Below are 18,094 nucleotides of genomic sequence, written 5' to 3' on the forward strand. Positions count from 1 at the left end.
GTAATAACTTCATATCCACATCTGCTCCACAAAATATGGCAATGTGCAAAGACAGCTGTGAGATCTGAGAGCTATTGTGACCAGAAATGTCTGTGTCTACGGAATATAACCACCAAGAAGACTGTCAGATCATATTTGTGCTCCTGCACTATTTGCACTGTACTGATCTCTGTACACAGACTGTATACACACACACAGAACAAATGTGTTTTTATATTCAAATTGAGTTGAACATTGGTGTATTCTTTTCTTTTTTTTCTTTGATCCAAGTTACAGTCTGAATACCTTACATGTTGCATCCATCAAAGAACAAGGACAATCAATGCTGATAAACCATAGTGACATCCTGTCTATATCCAACCGAAGCCTATCAATTGACATATTTGGGGACAGGCAGTGGAAGTGGTTTCTGATAATGCAGTGTGGTATGACGGTATTGAATTTATTTGTCCACTGTGATTTAAATAATCAACCCTTTCCCAAGTGTCACTTCTCTTGAGCCATGATTGCGTAAACACAAATCCCAAGTGGGAAGCTTGGCAGAGCCTTAGACGAGCCACCCAGTTTTGCCTTTATCATCGTGGGACTGCACTTGGCTCCTGTGAGGAATTGTTTAGCCAAACTTGGGGGGAAAAAAATCTTCAGCTTTTATTACATTCTCCATCTTTATACCATTTGTGACCCAGTTTTTTTTTTTTTTTTTGAGTGACTCATGTTTAAGGTGGCCAGCCAGCTGATTATCACCATGGTGGATATGTCACTTTTTCGTCATCAAAGCTAAAGTGAATCACTGTCGCTCTCAGTCATTCAAGTGCGTGACCTGAGACATGTTCCTTTGGGTCAACAGTGATTTACATATTTAGCTCTCTATTAACAGGACCTCGTTTGAAACCAGCTTCTCGAAAACTGCAAAAAAAAAGAAGAATTGAAATGAAAAACATGTCCAATCCCTTGAAAAGACAGGCACATGGTGCACTTACTGAGGTTTCTGTTCTCAGTAAGTACACTATTAGCTGATGGACCTTTGACTCTTATTTCAATATGGTGTTTAACATGAAGTCAAGTGGTGGGTGTTTTGACCGCATGAATTTTGAGCAGCCTGACCCCATCATGTGTTATACAGCTGAAAGCTAGAATAATTAATGAGCCTGTTTGTGTGATTATTATTATTATTTTAGATGACTGTAAAACTCACACATGTGCTTGTTACAGTGCATTGCGTATTAGCTAGTGTAAATCCAACCACCGAGTGTTGCCATATTTGGATCCATCCAGCCGCATTTTCATAATTGTGCAACCCGCTGATGTGGATACTGCTCGGGGTGGGGGGCGCTCTCGTCGATCGCGCTCTAGTGTGTGTGTGCGCGCGCGTGTGTGTGTGTGAGAGAGGAGAGAGAGAGAGAGAGAGAGAGAGAGAGGAGTCACTCCAGGTTGGCGCAGGCAGGCACCGGTCCGAGGAGAAAGGAGCGTTGTGCACAGCGACAGCATGGCTTCGTCTCACGGGAGAAGCGACCTGCGGTTCGCTGACTGGATGGCAAGTTTACCGCAGAGCATGCACACTATCCCGCTCACCAACCTGGCCATTCCCGGTAGGTGACTTTTCCTACTTGAGAAAAACGTGTCCTTTTTTTTTTTTTTTTTTTATCTACCCGAATTGCATGTAGCTATTCCAGTGGGTGAGGAAGAAATAGAAATACTATGGGTATTAACATTCAAAATATCTCAGTGCTTTGCAAACTTTGATGTTGTACTTTGCGTCCAGTGTAACTCCTGCGACCTGATGTGCTGTTAGACTCTCAGTGTACCCGGTTAGAACAAAGACCTGTTGCGCAACGGGAGAAGTGCCATTTATTTTGAACAGTTCAGCCTCCTGGTGTTTGTGGTCCGCTGTCTGAGGCTGAATGAATGAATAACACCCATGATTTACAGCTTCTCCATCAAAGACGAGTTTGCCCGAGGTTAAACTAAAAAGAGGTGACCAGCAGAGCATCTCTCATGTCAGAGGAGGCTGCACAGATGATCCACGCTCTGGTGTCGGACTTTAGGCGTTTTGGGTGGTGGCCATTGAGGAGAGGAGACGGGGAGTGGGATGGGTTCAGTGAAATGAGCACACATGGCGCTTCCGATAAAAAAGAAAAATGGGTTGGTGGGCATTTAGCCAATCAGTGTGCACGTCTCCTTTAACTCCATTCAATTTTGATATGCAGGTTGTAAAGCCTACCATTGATCTGACTGATGGAATGGCTTATTAGCAGCCAGTTAATTCCATATCTGCTGCCTAGTGATTATCACACCTCCACACAAAGCGCTTTCATTCTTCATTTCCTTGCATTTCTAATCCTTTGTGCTTCAACCTCTCTTTTTTCCCTCTCTCTTTCTCTTTGTCTCACTCTCACTCTTCCTCTCCCTCTCTCCTGCAATTGGACTACCTGCTGTGTTTAAGGTTGGCATGTGCAGTGCAATGATGGCATTTCCCATGCAGATGGCATGGTGCTGAGTGTCCAGTGAGGCGTGGCATAGCACCAACACTGACCACAGCTCTCAAGGACACCAAGGCACATGCATTTTGTAGATTAAATCAAATATCAACTGAAGGACAGAAACAGCACAGCATGTACCTCATGTAGGTGATTTTGCAGAATCTCATGACATGTGCTGTGTTAAACCACAGTTTGTCCATGCTAAGGCAGCATGGAAACATGCTCGGTTCAATTTAATTAGGTATCATTCTTACTGGCCCTAATGGCCTTGGAGCTCAGCTGCTCTCAGTCTTTCCTCAAATTGGATACAGATTCTTAAAACACCCTATGATTCTTTGTACTCTCTTGTGTATGTGTGCACATATTGGCATAATGTTTGTCGAGATAAATTCCCTAATCCACATGGGAGCTTATTTAGTAACAGCCATGTTTTTTTTTATAAGGGCATATGTCTGATGTCTCTGATTAGTGATATTCATATTGCATCCATAATGTCTCGTCTTAGAGCGCAACATTACTAGCATCTGTTCAAGACGGAATTAAACTGGGACAGACAAGAAAAAAAGTGATAACTGTTTCATTTGCTCCTCCTTAGAGTAATGTTATATTCAGGATGTTTACAATCCTCACAACCAGACTGCTGCTCCCTGTAACCCAGTGTCGATGTGTTTTTGCGAGAAAAAAAAGCCACAGTTTACCAGCTGACACAGCCTGAATGATCCAGGCCAGAGTGTTTTGGCTATTTGGAGTACGCTACTGTGTGGCTTGATCTGATGGCACAGTTTACTGCTGTTGCCAAAAATGCTAAACAGTCCCCACTGTGCCTGTGTTGCCAGCATTGCACAGCTGTACTCATTAGTATACATAATCATCTGTATGATTGCCAATGAGTTTATTTCAAGATTTTGTGATGACAGAAAAGACTTCATTAGTGTCAGTTTTTCGTGGTGTTTTAATGGGATCAATTTGTCACCTTTCTCCGTGACTGGTATATGAGCCAATGCATAATGTGTGTAGGATAGGGACAATACTGTACCTGTCTATGCACAACACATAATAGATTCTCAAGAGAGCGCATGTGTTTGGCAGATGCAACAGCTGCCTCATGACAGATAGTACCTGCTGCTGGTTCCTTTGACCTATAGAGCTACTCTACCTGGCAGCTATTTGTGTCTCATAGTATTATGCTGATCATGGACCTTGGTCAGTTTAGCATTTTTTTTAATGCTAGTTTAATTGGTTGGGCAACCAATGTGAGCAATTAAAAAAGATTAATTTTCAAATGACAAGCTCACATTTACAAAGGTTTAAGGGTTAATAGGCTGAGGGATATTGCCCCAGTCCATCATGTGGACTGCAATGGTGCCATGTCAATGGTGGAGCACCAGCTAATCAAAGCAGGTAGCCTACTTCCCTTCAATGTGAATGTGATATAAGTTTACACAAAGAGACTTTCAAAAATGTTAAGTCTGGTGTAGACAAAAAAAGAGCACACAAATACACATAAACGAAATGATAAACTGGGGTTTTAGAGGCCATTGGGATGCATTGGAAAGGTTGCTCAGAGGATCCAGTTGGGGCTGGAGAATCAGATATACTAATGTTTTATTCAATTCGTAGCCAATAAAGAGAGACATGCTGCTGTCAACACTCAGTGAGTCCTTCAGAAACAGAAATTAATACGTAAAGCAGTCCTACAGGTTTTAACTCAAAAATGATTTTAATGTCTTTGTTGTCTGGAAGTGGGAAAAGCTACTTCTGAAGAAAAAATCTAAGTTCAGGACTTATCCTCTATACAGTATCTTCTGAGCTAAGGAGAGTAGAATACATTAAAGAGGACTGTGTACAACTTAATATTCTCAGTGTAACTAGGATAAGAAATGTTGCATTTGTTTGAAAATAGACGCAACCAGAATCTTATTTCATGAGAATAAAATTGTCTCTAAAATGGAACCTTGAGGTACACCGCAGAGAGAGCAGAACAAAAAGTTATGTGTCCTGTCCTGCATTGAACAGCTTTGTAGATATGCAAATCACTATAAAGCCAGCTCCTGAATGCCAAAGAAGAGAATGATTGTTTTTGTCAAAATTGTCAAAATTGTATGATTGCCAGAGTCCGAGACACCAATAAATCATTTGTCCCTTTGAGGAGAGCTGACTCAGATCTGTTATAAAATCTGACTGAAGACTGTCAAGTTAAGTGAATAGACAGCCTTTTCCATGAACTATATGTAATAACAATTTTGCACCAGGTCAACGAGTGCAGTCAGACTTAGATGGTACTGTAGATATAGGGAACATAACCATTGACCACTGAGTTGTTTATTTAGAGTAATTACAGACCTATAGAGTTGTTTATCATGCTATGACTCATGACACAGCACAGCAGCCATGGACCTTGCTAATTTATTATTTATTATATAAAAATACACACACAAATGTACATTTTGATAAGATTAATCCTGTGGCAGAACCACTTTGTGAGATAAGAGCATGATTGCTTAGACATGACTCAGCATGTGTTAGCCGACCCATTGAGACTACAAGAGTCCAATTGTGCCAGTTTTGCTCTCTAGCAGGGTGAGGGGATGAGCAGGGGAGGAAGGAGGCCAGAGGGAACTCGTAGTAGATCAAAGATGCAGGTCATTAAAGGGAGAGAAGAAGGGAAAGTTTGAACTTTGTCTTCCCCAAGCTTCAGAGGCATGGTGGGCTGTTTTTCTGTGGCTATTGTTAGATCTGGCAGGTGAGTGCTGAAGACTGCCTGTCAGAGCATTCGTGTGACTGAGGTGGTCAGCAAAGGTGTGCTGCCTTCCAGAGGTAGCTACTGCAGATCTGTCTCTCTGCGGCTCTGTCACCATGAAACAAGCTTTACTTGAGGAAAGGGAATGACTGTCACAGTTTCACCGTCTTAGCAACTGAATTGGATTTTCTGTATTTTTGGAATATGAGCTGACTGGCACAGACAAAAAAATGTATCCATGCCCAGCAGTGTCTGCCACGACTGCATGTAAATTTAGACAACGTCTAAATGTTCATGTTATATCTATGCGTTTGGTAAATTTTACAGGTCAAAATATTTATAATCATTCTCTGAAAAAGTTGTGCGTCACAATTTTTATTGCTTTTTTGCTGCATGAATATTTTTTTGGCCACCAGGGGACAGAGGAACTCTAAAACAAGCTGACACAACCTGGCCTATTTCCCTTATATTATTTTGTAATTATGTTTTCCTTGTCACATTACATACAGTGACTTATTTTTCCAATACTGATCAATATAGCTGTCAAACATCCTGCTGAAATGGCCTAGCTCTTCTGTTGTAGTTGTTAATATAGGTTGCTATATCTTGTTTTTGTTTTATATTATAATTAAATATTTGTCATGATATTATCATTGCAATAATTTCAGGCAAGGTACAGGCAGCATGTGCCTAATATTTATTTCAGAATTGGGGTGTGAGTTGTACCTATAATTAAAATGGATTAATTCGCTATCAAGGGGAATTACATTGGGTCGACTTCATTCAAGGGAAGAAAACTACTGCAGGGGATAAGACACTTTACTTCAAAGATAGTAGAGTGCCCACATTAAACCAAAGCGTAAGATTTGCATGAGAGGGCCTCAAGGGAGCGATACTTAGCCTCTCCAATGGCTGGCAGTAATAGCTCAAAGCTTTTCTAGAGGTATGAAATGAATAGCATACCTTTGGCCAGGGGGAAGGGGTGAAGGCAGTTGTATTAAATTATGATGGCCACACAGGCAATAAAAACAAATACATTGCAGAAGAGGCATCCTCAGTCTGATGTGGAGGGGAAAGGCTGGCCCAGGATGTTTTGCTAAGTATACTCATCAGTCCCTCGACGAGATCACTCAGCTGCCGTTTGAGCCCCCATACAAGAAGGATGAATGGTATCAGATGCCAGGATAAACACTGGAAATGCAGTGAGATGGTTGATGGGCAGGAAATCAGCCAGTTAAAAGCCACTGGAAAACAGATGAGTTAAATTCAAAACAAACGAAAGGAGGCAATAGCTTAATAGAGGGAGATAAACAGAAAGAAAGAGACAGAACGAAACACTTGTTGGGAATTGAAGCAAATTGTTGGCAAAGAAGTGGGAAACAGTACAGCTTTTTTCTGTCACTGGAAATGACCCCATGAGTCATGACCCGCCTGAAATCTCTGCTAAAGCTCAGATTAAGTTTGACCAAATATATTGTGTGTGATAAGGCCAGATAGTTCAGGCATATTGGAAATGTATGCAGTGTGTGCACACTGTCTCCCACAATAAATGGAAAGAAGTAGAGAGACAGGATAAAAAGTGAGGTTGGAGCAAATTGAACAGGAATTTGAAAAATACAGGCCTGCTTAAAGTAGAAGAGAGGAGCGGGACTTGAAGAGTTACTATAAAATCGTAGAAAGCTTCATGCTGGGAGAGTGTAGAGGAGGGAGGATGAGAAGCCTGCTGCTGGTATCTAGTATCATTTGGCTCATCTCCACCCTATTACTTTCCATTTCCCTTCTTCCCTCATTTTCTCCTCTTCTCTCCTCTCCTCTCCTTTCCTCTCCTCGGCATCCTTAAATAGATCTTGAAAGAGTGCATGGTGAGCTGTAATGATTTGTCATGAAAAAGGGCATAAACCACCAGCCGTTCTTTCTTAATGGTCTGCTCTTGTTTGGCCAGAATGACTCAGTTAACACAGGTCAATTCTCTAAGGTAACAGTCATCACCGACCACTTTGGTCATCAAACATAATCATCATCATCACCATTATCATTATCAATAAATGAATTGCTCTGTTATCTTTGTCTCAGCTTGTTTCAGTCTTTATCTCTTTCTTTTTCGATTGCTCCACTTCTTCACATCTTCTTCACCCAGTAGCATGACATCATTGACTTCATGTTAGTATCCGACAGGTGATAATGGAGCCATTGTAAGGGAAAAGCACACTAGCATCTGTCTAAGTTCTACTAGGTAAACAAACCATGCTGAACATCTTAGATACAGACAGGTATCAGCCACCATAGGCGCTTCAGTCTGCCTTTGCATTGATATGACAAGTGTCTGAACTCTACTCGAGTGATGAATACAATTATTTTAAAAGATGGAAGATGGCTGGGTGTTCGTGTGATGGGGGTGTTGAGCGCTGTCCGACACATTGGTTTAAAATCTCCCACAGCTTTTCACATCATTTTCATACTCATCAAATCATTCAGTGACCTCACCTCCTGCCTTGTGTGAATGGGTGCATTGTCATCCTGGGTGAGACTGCTCCCTTCAGCATGGAAATGTGTCACCATAGGAAAAAGGTGACCACTCAGAGCAACTTTGTATTGATTTGCAGTGACCCTTCCTTCACCTGAGCCTGCTGTAACTAAAAGCCTTATCAAAGTGGACAGTTTTAAGCCTGATATAAAAACGTAAAGAGGGTTTCTGCCTTGTGGACACAAACTGAGAGCTGGTTCCACAGGAGAGGAGCCAGACAGCTGAAGGCTCTGCCACCACTGTCGATGTTACCTGGCTATAGGTGAGGAGGAGGATTTTAAACTGTTTTCTGTGTTGAGTAAGAGGTATTGGGATCATCAACATCCTGATCATAAAGATTAGTTCACAAATAGAACAGTGGGACAGATATATACCAGTTTTTCCAGCATCCTTTCAAAACAGGATGTTTTTAGTTTTCACAATGTTTCACAAGTGTGAGAAAGCTGTCCTCGAAACTTGTGGCACAGGTGACGTAAAGGTCATGACCCTAAGGTTTCTGACTACAGGCATGGAGGCTATGGTAATGCCATTCAGAGGAAGCACATAGTCAGATAATATATTTTTGAGATGTTAATGGAAGAGTAAAATAACTTAACATCTGAGTTAAGGAGTAAAAAATCATTGGTCATCCTGGCCTCAGTGGACTACCTGATTAGTCTCTCCTAGCTCCATAGTTAAATACAGCTGGGTGTCATCTGCAAACAACTGCGATATCTGATCCTTCATGATAATACTGCCATATTGGATGTACTTTTGTAAGGAAGAGGCATTGTAAGCAAGAACAAACTCGAATCTATCTTCAAGTCTCTCTTTTAAGATCCTGTGATCGATGGCTTCAAATGCAGCTGAAATCCCAGCTAAAATCTTCAAGCAGACAATTCCTATCTAAATCATCACATAATTGGCTTGCAACTACCAGTACTTTTTCAAGGAATTGAGAAGGTCATCGCAACCCCACTTTTATATCAGTCTCTGTATAACCTGTTGGAGTTGTCACAGTCTGATCATATCCTGCACTGGGAAAAAGCTGATATATCACTCGAATGCGCGAACATCACAGTCATCAAATGTGTCCACGTTCTTGATGCTATTTTCTGGTAGTTCTGAATGCAGATGTCACCTCAGTCTCTTTGTGTCTCAGTTCTGGGGCTAAATTGTTTCTTTTAAAATGTATGAGCTTTAAAAACAATCCATTTTCTGCACAGTACACTTTAGAAACTCAAATGTTTCCTCACATCTTCAAATGATTGCCACTTGAGACTTGCTGCAGCACTAAGGTAGAGCAAATTATTTCAAAATACAAACAATAATTAATCATGTTCAAAGCTCAGGCACAAAAGCTTAAACCGCAGTTTCTACCTCTCTGCTGCACAGCTTTCTCTTAATCTTCTCACAAATGATCTGCACACTTGTTCAGCCCTTCAGGGTTGATACCACCTCTGTTTTTCCTGTGAGATTGCTGCTGTCTGCAGTATAGCATAATGCCTAGGTGTAGATTTTGGTCATACATATTTAAGGCAATGCTTGTTAGTAATGCACAGAGAGGAAAAGGAAGTTTTATTACTTTGCTGTAGGCATTTCATTATAGCATGATAAGATATTGGCCGTGCTGTTTGCATGTCTCAGGGGACAAGTGAATTTAATTTACACAAACTCAACATGTGAAAATAAATATCTAATGAGTATCCTAATGAACTGTGCAGCAAAATGCCGTTACAGTAGTGTCTGTTGTTAACAATTATTCATTTGTTGATTGGTCAAGTAATTGATTATTATGATAATCCATACAATAAATCATATTACCTCAGTTCAGCTTCTCATGAGTAAAGATTTGCTCTTTAAAGATTAAACGTCTTTAGATTTTGTAATGTTAGTCAAACTAAATAAGCCCTCACTTTGGAATTTACTGGCATTTTATAGCCCGACCAATTTGTAGAAAAAATAACTAGTTAGATAAGTGGGTGATGGAAATGATTATATGACAATTATAGTGATTTGTTGCATGACCTTCAAAGCCAAAGAGAAATCCTTCCCTGCAACAACAGCAGAACCAGCTGTTGCAACAGTCTAAGGTCACACTCTGCTACGCTGTAACCCTGCTGGTACAGCTCAGCCTGTAGTGATGCTGTTTGCTGCCCTGCCTCAGGATTCAGCTGTCTGCTCTGCTTATGGTCATTCTCTGGGCTGACTGCAAAGGCCTGGCATTGGTGTATAGATAGCTGAAGGTCAATTAAGGCTCTCTCTCTTTCCCTCTCTCTCTCTCTCTCTCGCTCTGTCCCCCTCTGTCTCTGTGTGCATAATGTGTGTGTGTGTGTGTGTGTGTCTGTGTGACAGTGAGAAAATGTGATGAAGAGACAAGAAAGGATGAGAAACTGATTGAAAAGATGGGAGCAGGAGGTGGATACCAGAATTACTGTCAGCCTGATTTGCGTAACATGTGCGCACACACACACACACACACACACACGCACACACACACACACACACACACACACTCAAACAGGCATAAAAGGACATACAACCTCCAGACCTAAGTAAGGGAATTCACTTTGTATCAGTACTAAAGAAATCACCAAGGGAAGCATTAGTTCAATAACAGACTTTCACATTTTCCCAATTGTTCTTACCATCACAGTTTTTTCTTTTCTTTTCTTTTCAAAAGTATTTTTGGGGGGAGTTTATGCCTTTTATGACAGGACAGTTAGAGAGAGACAGGAAATGGGGAGACAGAGAGAGGTGAATGGCATGCTGCAGCGAGGACTGTAGCCTCCGTATATGGGGCTCCCACTCAACCCAGTGAGCTATACGACTCCCCACAGTTTGTTTGAATATACATTTTTTTTAGAATAGTATAAACTACAAAGAACATTTGTTTAAATGGTCTGTTTACCCAGATCACAATTATGCTAATTATTTACGTAATACACAGAGATGTCTTTCCATTCACAGAGTATTCTGTTTGTTCTGCTGAGATTGTGAGATTTCTGCAGCTGCTCCAAAATAATAATGTTGAATGGAAATGTGCTTGTGATGCTGGAGGCACTGAACAATGATATTTGAAAATATGCAACAGCACATATCTTTCCCAGAACACTTCCTTTTATACAGGATAATCCACAAAACAGTTTTCATCTCCGCTACCATCTAAAGAAAAAAGAACAAGATTTATGTGCTTTTGGCAAAAAAAAAAAAAGTTCAGTCTATCTAGTCTTAGTTGTATCTAGCATAAAATAACTCTCATCTATCTTGGAAACCAGTTGAGTCAATGCCAGTAGTTTGTTTCTCATCTTTTATTTTCTTTTATTTCTCTCTGAATCTTTGAATCAAGATTTTATCTGACTTCTAGAAATGCTTCAAAAACTTTTGTCATTAAATTGACAAGGACATATCTAGGATTTCATACGTGCTTTACAAGAAAAATCAAAAATAGAACTAACAAAAGCTATTGAGAACGTGGCCCCCAGGAATTGAATTTCCATTTGACTATGTTTTGTTAGAATCCATAAAACTAATATCCATTATAACAGGAGCATAGTTCAATTTTGAGGCTGTGTTACACAAATAAAGATGAAATGCTGCAATCTGAAATAAAAAACCCTACAAGGAAGTGTGAAGGACTTGCGAAAAATGTAAAGGAGCCTTTCTGAGGGGGTTAGAAAATCTCCTGAGGTCTGAAACTGCAGACTGAGTCACTGAGGACTGGGCTAATATAGCACTTTTGAAGGCATATTTACAAAGTCAGAGGATCACACTGGTATCAGCTTTAAACAGAAAACGGAAATCTCCACCTAGAAGTGAAACCCACAAAGACTTATTGTATTGTGGAGTGTGTAGCAGTCATCCTAATGAAACTGACCCATTGTGAGCATATAAGGTGTTAGAGCTAGTCAATTATTTTGTTTATTACATAATTTGTTGCTTTTCTTTTTCCTCCAAACAGTAAAATCAGAAATTTAGAGATACTGGACTGCAATGACATCACCTTTAGCTCTATGAAACTATATTTTTTTTAGACATTTCAGATGTTTTATAGATTCACAGATGAATCGTCATTTAAAATAATCATTTGTTGAGTACATACTTGCACTTGCATCGTCTGCCACTTCAGGGGTCGCTGATAACACTAGACCAAATTGAATTGGTTTGTTAAAGAAAATAGTCAGACTCCCTTGACTCATTCCTATCTGTCCTCTCCTTGTGTTCTCAAGTCAAGGCCAAAGTTATTGTTTCCCCTCCTTTCAGCTTCTCATTGTCTCCCTCAGCTGCTCCATACTCTGATCATTAGGAAACGAAGTAAGTCTATGCAGAGTAACGTAAAGTATACAAAGGCAGTTACTGGAGGGACACAAATCTGTCCACCAATTAACAATTATATTTTAGGATTCACTATGGAAATATTTAAACTGTAAGCTATGGAAGTAACATATAAATGATCATATAAGTGCAACATTTTCTCTGGGATGTGAAGAAAAAAGTCAGTGTACTGTATGTCTGCACAGACTTCTTTTCAAGCTGTCAGAGTTCACGGCTTATAACCACGGATGCTATTATTCACTCACTATCAGTTTTGTTGCCATGGTACCAGGCTGTTTCCAGCACTGACCCCTGATCTTACAGCCGTGTCCCACTGCAGAAACAAAACAGTCAGCACTCAGTAAACCAGCACACAGACTCATGTTCGTGTCCTTCCCATGCAGGTTCCCATGATTCCTTCAGTTTCTACATCGACGAGGCGTCTCCAGTGGGCCCCGAGCAGCCGGAGACGGTGCAGAACTTTGTTTCTGTATTTGGCACGGTGGCCAAGAAGCTAATGAGGAAGTGGTTGGCTACACAGACTATGAACTTCACCAGCCAACTGGAGGCTGGGATCCGCTTCTTTGACCTGCGCATCTCCACCAAGCCCCGCGACCCTGACAACGAGCTGTTCTTCGCCCACGGGCTCTTCAGTGCCACGGTCAGCACACCTCGTGGAGTTTGGATGGTTATTGATGTGATGAATATTTAGAGATGTTTGTGGTTGCTGAGTGATGTTTGTACATTTCTGCGTATGTGGCAGCATATTTATGTGGGAGTTCAGACTGAGAGCTTACTAATCACACAAGGTCCTTCGGAGATTTCAAGCACATCACAGTTGTCTGTGTGCCCATATGTCATAAAAGAAATTATTAATACTTTCATTTTTCTTTTTTTTTTAGGTCAGAGAAGGCCTAGAACAGATCAGCAGTTTCCTGTCTGCTCATGCCAGAGAGGTCGTATTCCTGGACTTCAACCACTTCTATGGCGTACAGAACCTGCACCATGAAAAGCTGGTGGGCATGTTAAAAGAGGTGTTTGGAGAGAAGCTCTGCCCAGTCGTCTTTGCTCAGGAGGTATGATCAAATTAAAATATGTCTAGCACTTAACAGGGACTAGGATTAAAGCCAGCCTTATTTGTCCCAGACGTTTCTTTTGGCTTAACAACTCTTGATTGAGAGAAGACTCATCCGAGGCAGAGGCCTTTTTTTCTTTGTGTTTGTCTTCAAAAGGTTTTTGATGAATTGTCTTCTCAGTGCTGCGCAACAGTGATTTCAGTGTTTTGATCACTTAAGATGCAAGGTACACTCTTAAGATCATAGGTTTCCTTCATGCACTGCCGACAAGCAAGGATAAAGTGTAGAGAGGAAGTAAAAGGCCAATAGTGACTACTGGATTCTGGGAAAATAATGAACTTCTTCTTGGTGCTATGAGGCCTTGTGTGTTGTGTTTAATTTTAGAGCAGACAAATGACAAGAGTTTTGTACTCAACAGGTATCACCACACACACACACACACACACACACACTCTTCTGTCCTCTGTCCTCCATTCATTTGTCTATGAGTATATCCACTCAGCTACATGCGTGTCTGCCCTTTACCTCACAGTTTCTCTCCTATCTACCTTGTTAATCCACTGCACTGTACTTCTGTGGCTTATTCCAAAGGGAAATATGCACACAAGGTCATTATCACAAAACAAATCAACTTATCATAGCTACTAATACGCTATTTAGTTTATTACATGGCTACTTTCATTAATCATTTGACACACAATATTGGTATTGTTGCTGGTAAAAGACATTTATATAGCTACAATCTTTCAACACCAAAACTCGATCAGCCAGGATGCAACCATTAAATTATTATTATTTTACCACAAAAGCAAAATAAACGTTGACTGTGGTTTGAATGGATTAAACAGAAACAAAGAAAGAGAATGGCAAAAAAAAGGGTAATATCAATTATGGCTGCCAGTCTTCAAACTTTGTAATTCTATTCAAATGCCTTTTGAAAAGTCTGAAAAAACTTCAAAAGTACAAAGGCTTTTTTTTTTTCATTTCTCTTTCGGTTCTTTTTAGTTTTATGTTTTCTTGATAAGCGGCATTGAAATAAAACTGTTTGTTTATGAAACAAAGCATTCTGTCCTCCAAAGTAACATACTTAACAATTTCTGTTCTGTTTTTCTGCTTACAGTAATAGTCACCATGATGTGCTGTCAGGCAATTTACATCCTCTTATTTCTGTTTGCTTTTATTCAAATAAACATCAGGCTTTTTTAGAAACTACCAGGTACCTCTCAGCCACCTGTTAAGGATGTTTACTGTCACTCATCACACAAGGGGCCCTTTTATATTTTCTATTCCACATTCACCACCATCATTTTTTATTTCCTCACCTGCTGCCATCTCTCTTCATGACCTCCTGCTAAATGAAAAACACTTTCCTTCCCCTTCATCCTCAGGTGAGTCTGCAGTATCTGTGGGAAAAGGAGTATCAGGTGCTGGTCTTCTACCACCACCCCATGGCCCTGGAGGTGCCCTTCCTGTGGCCAGGACAGATGATGCCTTCTCCCTGGGCCAACACCACAGACCCAGAGAAACTGATTCAGTTTCTCCAGGCATCTGTCACTGACCGCAGGTCAGTCGCTACTTCCATTTCACTATGGGCACTTGAGGTTAAATAGGACAAAAGCTGATGATTTTTTAATAGAGGTATTTTTATTGCTTTGAATAATTGTCTGTGTGTCATTAACTTTGTTAAATGTTTTATAGCTTGAGTCATAAAGTCCAACATAATGGGGAATTTTATTATGATTTTGATTTATTGTCATTGTGCCGATGCTTTAACCAGAGTTTACAAGGTTTCACTTGATTTATTTCATTTGCTATAATGCTGTAGCCCTGCTACATCGAGGGGAATGAGAAAAGATTAAATGCACAAATAATGGCAACCTTTTGGCTTTGTGACACAAAGTAAAAGTGAAAAAATAAACCTCTGCTCACTTTGAAAGTATGTTCACACATAGATACTCTAAAAGAAAAGACAGAAGTGGGGAAGAGATTCTGATAGCATGTCAAACTTTAGTGTCTGTTGTTTCGGAAGGAAATGTTTTTGTTTAGGTAATTCATTCTGACACAGAAGTTTATTATATAGCACTTTTTCAGCAGCTGAGGTTAACACACTCTGCATAAATGAATAAAATGGCAAAACAATGTGAATGCTTGATGTGTCTCTTGCAGGAGAAAGGGGACGTTCTTTGTCTCGCAGGTGGTTCTGACACCCAAGGCGAGCACAGTGATGAAGGGCGTAGCGAGCGGACTGAGAGAGACAATCACAGAAAGGTGTGTGTGTGCGTGTACCTGTTCATTTGTGTGTTTGTGTGCAATGCAGAGGCTGGAAAGAACATGGCAAATGTGTCCCGTTCATGCTCAGTGTAACTCAATACGACTGGAAAGGAGGCAGGATTAGCACTGCTGGTGGCACACAATGTTCAACATACACACACACACACACTGTGGGACCGAAATTATAGCAACCCCTCAGGCACCAAAGGCCACAGAAATGATAGGATTTACCCGTAACAACTCATGACAAAAATCCACACACACATACGCATAAACAGTCACATGTGAGTCATTGTGGCATTTTATAATGAAATCCAGAGGCATGTTGGTTTGCACAGGTATCCCGAGGCGTTTGACACTGACCTCATTCAAGTGTTGTTGTTTTTTTCTTTGAAAAGCTGCCACCAACCATAGGCAATGCTCCTCATCTTTCTCCTCCTTCTTTCTGTATCTCCCCTTCTCAGTTATAGTGGAAGGTTTTTTTTTCCTTCTGATTTTCACCCTTAGCTTTGTCTGTATTTCACTCCCCCTTAATGTCACCAGTTTGTTAAAAGCCTCAGCAGCAAAACCATCAATTTTCCTCACATGAATTATTCATTTGATAACTCCACTATCAGCCTTTCCCACCAGGCGTTGGGTAACTTTGATGTAGGCATCCTTCAAAAATATCCATCCATTCATGTCGCCACGCAGACTTTGCCGGCGTAGGACTCGAACGGAATGAGAAAAGCAGGTGCCAAAGGAGGAGAATTTTGTCACGCACAAAGCTGGGCGAGGCATCTGCAGGAGTAAAAAAAAAAAACCCTCCCCTGGTGCTCGACTCATGAACATGTCCAGCAAGTGTTCGGAGTGTCATCCTCGCAGCTGGCTGTCTGGCTTGCAGACATCACATGCTGCGTCCCACAGATCTCTTATCACAGCGTGCCCCTCTCTGTGTTAAACCGACCAACCGTGAATCATCCCCTCTTCTATATCTTTTCTGACTTCATCCCCCACACCCTCCTCTTTCTCTCCCCCGTGACGTGTGTCTGTACGTGTGTTTGTCTTTGCCTGCCTGTGTGTGTGTGTGTGTTTCCATGTATCCTCTCAGGGCCTTACCGGGCATGATGCAGTGGATCAGATCGCAGAGACCCGGGGAGAGTGGCATCAACATTATCACTGCTGACTTTGTGGAGCTCGGAGAATTCATCAGTGCCGTCATCACCCTCAACTATCACCTGGACGATGATGATGATGATGCTACCTGAGAGCCTGCGGGGGGATGTTAGAGAGCACGGTTGCCGCCGCCACCACCACCACCAACCACCACTTCTGCTGTTGCTGCTGCCAGTGGCTGGTGGATGGGGGTCTGTGTTCTCACTGTTTTCTCTTTGGCATTCATTTCAGGAGGGGAGCTGCACTGCTCCTTTCACTTTATTTAGGGCTATAGTGAAGTGAGAGTGAGAGGTCAAATGGAAAAGGAGGTTTAGGGAGGACAAGTAGTCGAAACAGAAGTGGTTGGTTTGGTTTGAGCACTAACAGAGAGAGAAAGAGAGATTTTGTTTGTTTCCTATTTTTGGGGATCACAATATTGTCGTTGTTTTTTTTTTTAAGTGAGATGTTGATTTTCTTTACTTCCTGTGCTGTAAAAATAACTGCTTTTATCCACTGATCTAATGCACTGTTTCTAGGCTTACCACTCCATCATGGGTCAATTCCTCAGAGCATCAACTTTCTGCTAAACCCATGGTATGTCATTCTTGATATTCTAGTAACAGTGACAGTTTCCTTTTTTTTTGTTTCAAATGAGTCTGTGTAGCTTAAACCTCTTACATAGTCGGCTGGTGTAAGTAGCTAGCAGTTGTTTGTCTCGGTTGGAAAACCTGTTTAAGAGAATTTTTTTTAAATTCTTTATTTTCGAAAGAATATGCACCTAATCCTGTGTTCAAAAAGCATTATTATGCTGTGTTTATTTGATACACAGACTAAGTTAAAATTAACCATATCTATTTCTTTGTGGAACAGTCATTTCTCATTTGATTTTTCTGCCAGTAATGGTCTCCAGTGAAGTCATCTTATAGGATAGGCTGATTCCCCTCCTTGCTCAAAATGACTGAGAAACAGGCAGAGTGAACCTCAGCCAAGAAAAAAAACAACTTAATTTCTTGTGGATCCCAGTCAAATAATCACTTTTTTAATTGTCAAGGTGCAGAGTTACAGGAAAAAATAATGTGTTTGGGAGAGCTAGAAATGCAATTGACATTCCCATTCATTTCTAGTGGGTAGGAAACTAGTGTGACGAATCTATTGGATTTTATGGTGAACGCTGAGTCGTGATAACCCAAGCATAAAAATACAATACATCCAGATACACTCATGTCTCCACTGTCTGCGGCTTTTCAGCTGATTGCTTGCCCGCTGTATGTGCGTTGATACTTACTGCTGTAGTGCCATGAGTCATCATGACAGTGTTGTGTCTTTCATAATAACAGGTGATAAAGTTGCTCACACTCACCCAGGGGCCTATTTTATTTCAAGTCAGAAAAGGGTAAACTTCATAATTCAGAGCATGTACTGTAAAGAAAAAACACATATTGTGGCTACATACCACACACAAGACGGATTTAGGATGAGGATCAGGATTTAATAGAGCATGGGAATAATCATAATTCAGAGGCTGGGGTAAGGTTGGGCTGTCTTGATGTCATACTGGTGATTTGGCACTTGGAAA

The 18,094-nt window shown here is 40.9% G+C and overlaps 1 protein-coding gene across 1 annotated transcript; it reads left to right on the forward strand.

Annotated features, from left to right (window-relative positions):
* Nucleotides 1–1,353: 1,353 nt before the first annotated feature.
* Nucleotides 1,354–17,934, forward strand: plcxd3 (phosphatidylinositol-specific phospholipase C, X domain containing 3). The gene is made up of 6 exons (XM_085786493.1): nt 1,354–1,589; nt 12,442–12,698; nt 12,940–13,113; nt 14,502–14,677; nt 15,280–15,381; nt 16,475–17,934. Exons 1-6 carry the CDS (start codon nt 1,487–1,489, stop codon nt 16,629–16,631), a joined length of 969 nt encoding a protein of 322 aa, XP_085642619.1. The 5' UTR covers nt 1,354–1,486; the 3' UTR covers nt 16,632–17,934.
* Nucleotides 17,935–18,094: the final 160 nt, after the last annotated feature.

The sequence above is a fragment of the Trachurus japonicus genome, chromosome 9, assembly GCF_045865225.1.
Source record: "Trachurus japonicus isolate A0001 chromosome 9, Traja_1.0".
NCBI lineage: Eukaryota > Metazoa > Chordata > Actinopteri > Carangiformes > Carangidae > Trachurus > Trachurus japonicus.

Bases quoted from the DNA above. Each gene is read 5' to 3' on its own strand.
- plcxd3 (XM_085786493.1), top strand. From the start codon at position 1,487: ATGGCTTCGTCTCACGGGAGAAGCGACCTGCGGTTCGCTGACTGGATG. The intron at 12,699-12,939 runs GTCAGCACACCT...TTTTTTTTTTAG, and splicing joins ACGGGCTCTTCAGTGCCACG to GTCAGAGAAGGCCTAGAACA. The intron at 15,382-16,474 runs GTGTGTGTGTGC...GTATCCTCTCAG, and splicing joins AGAGAGACAATCACAGAAAG to GGCCTTACCGGGCATGATGC.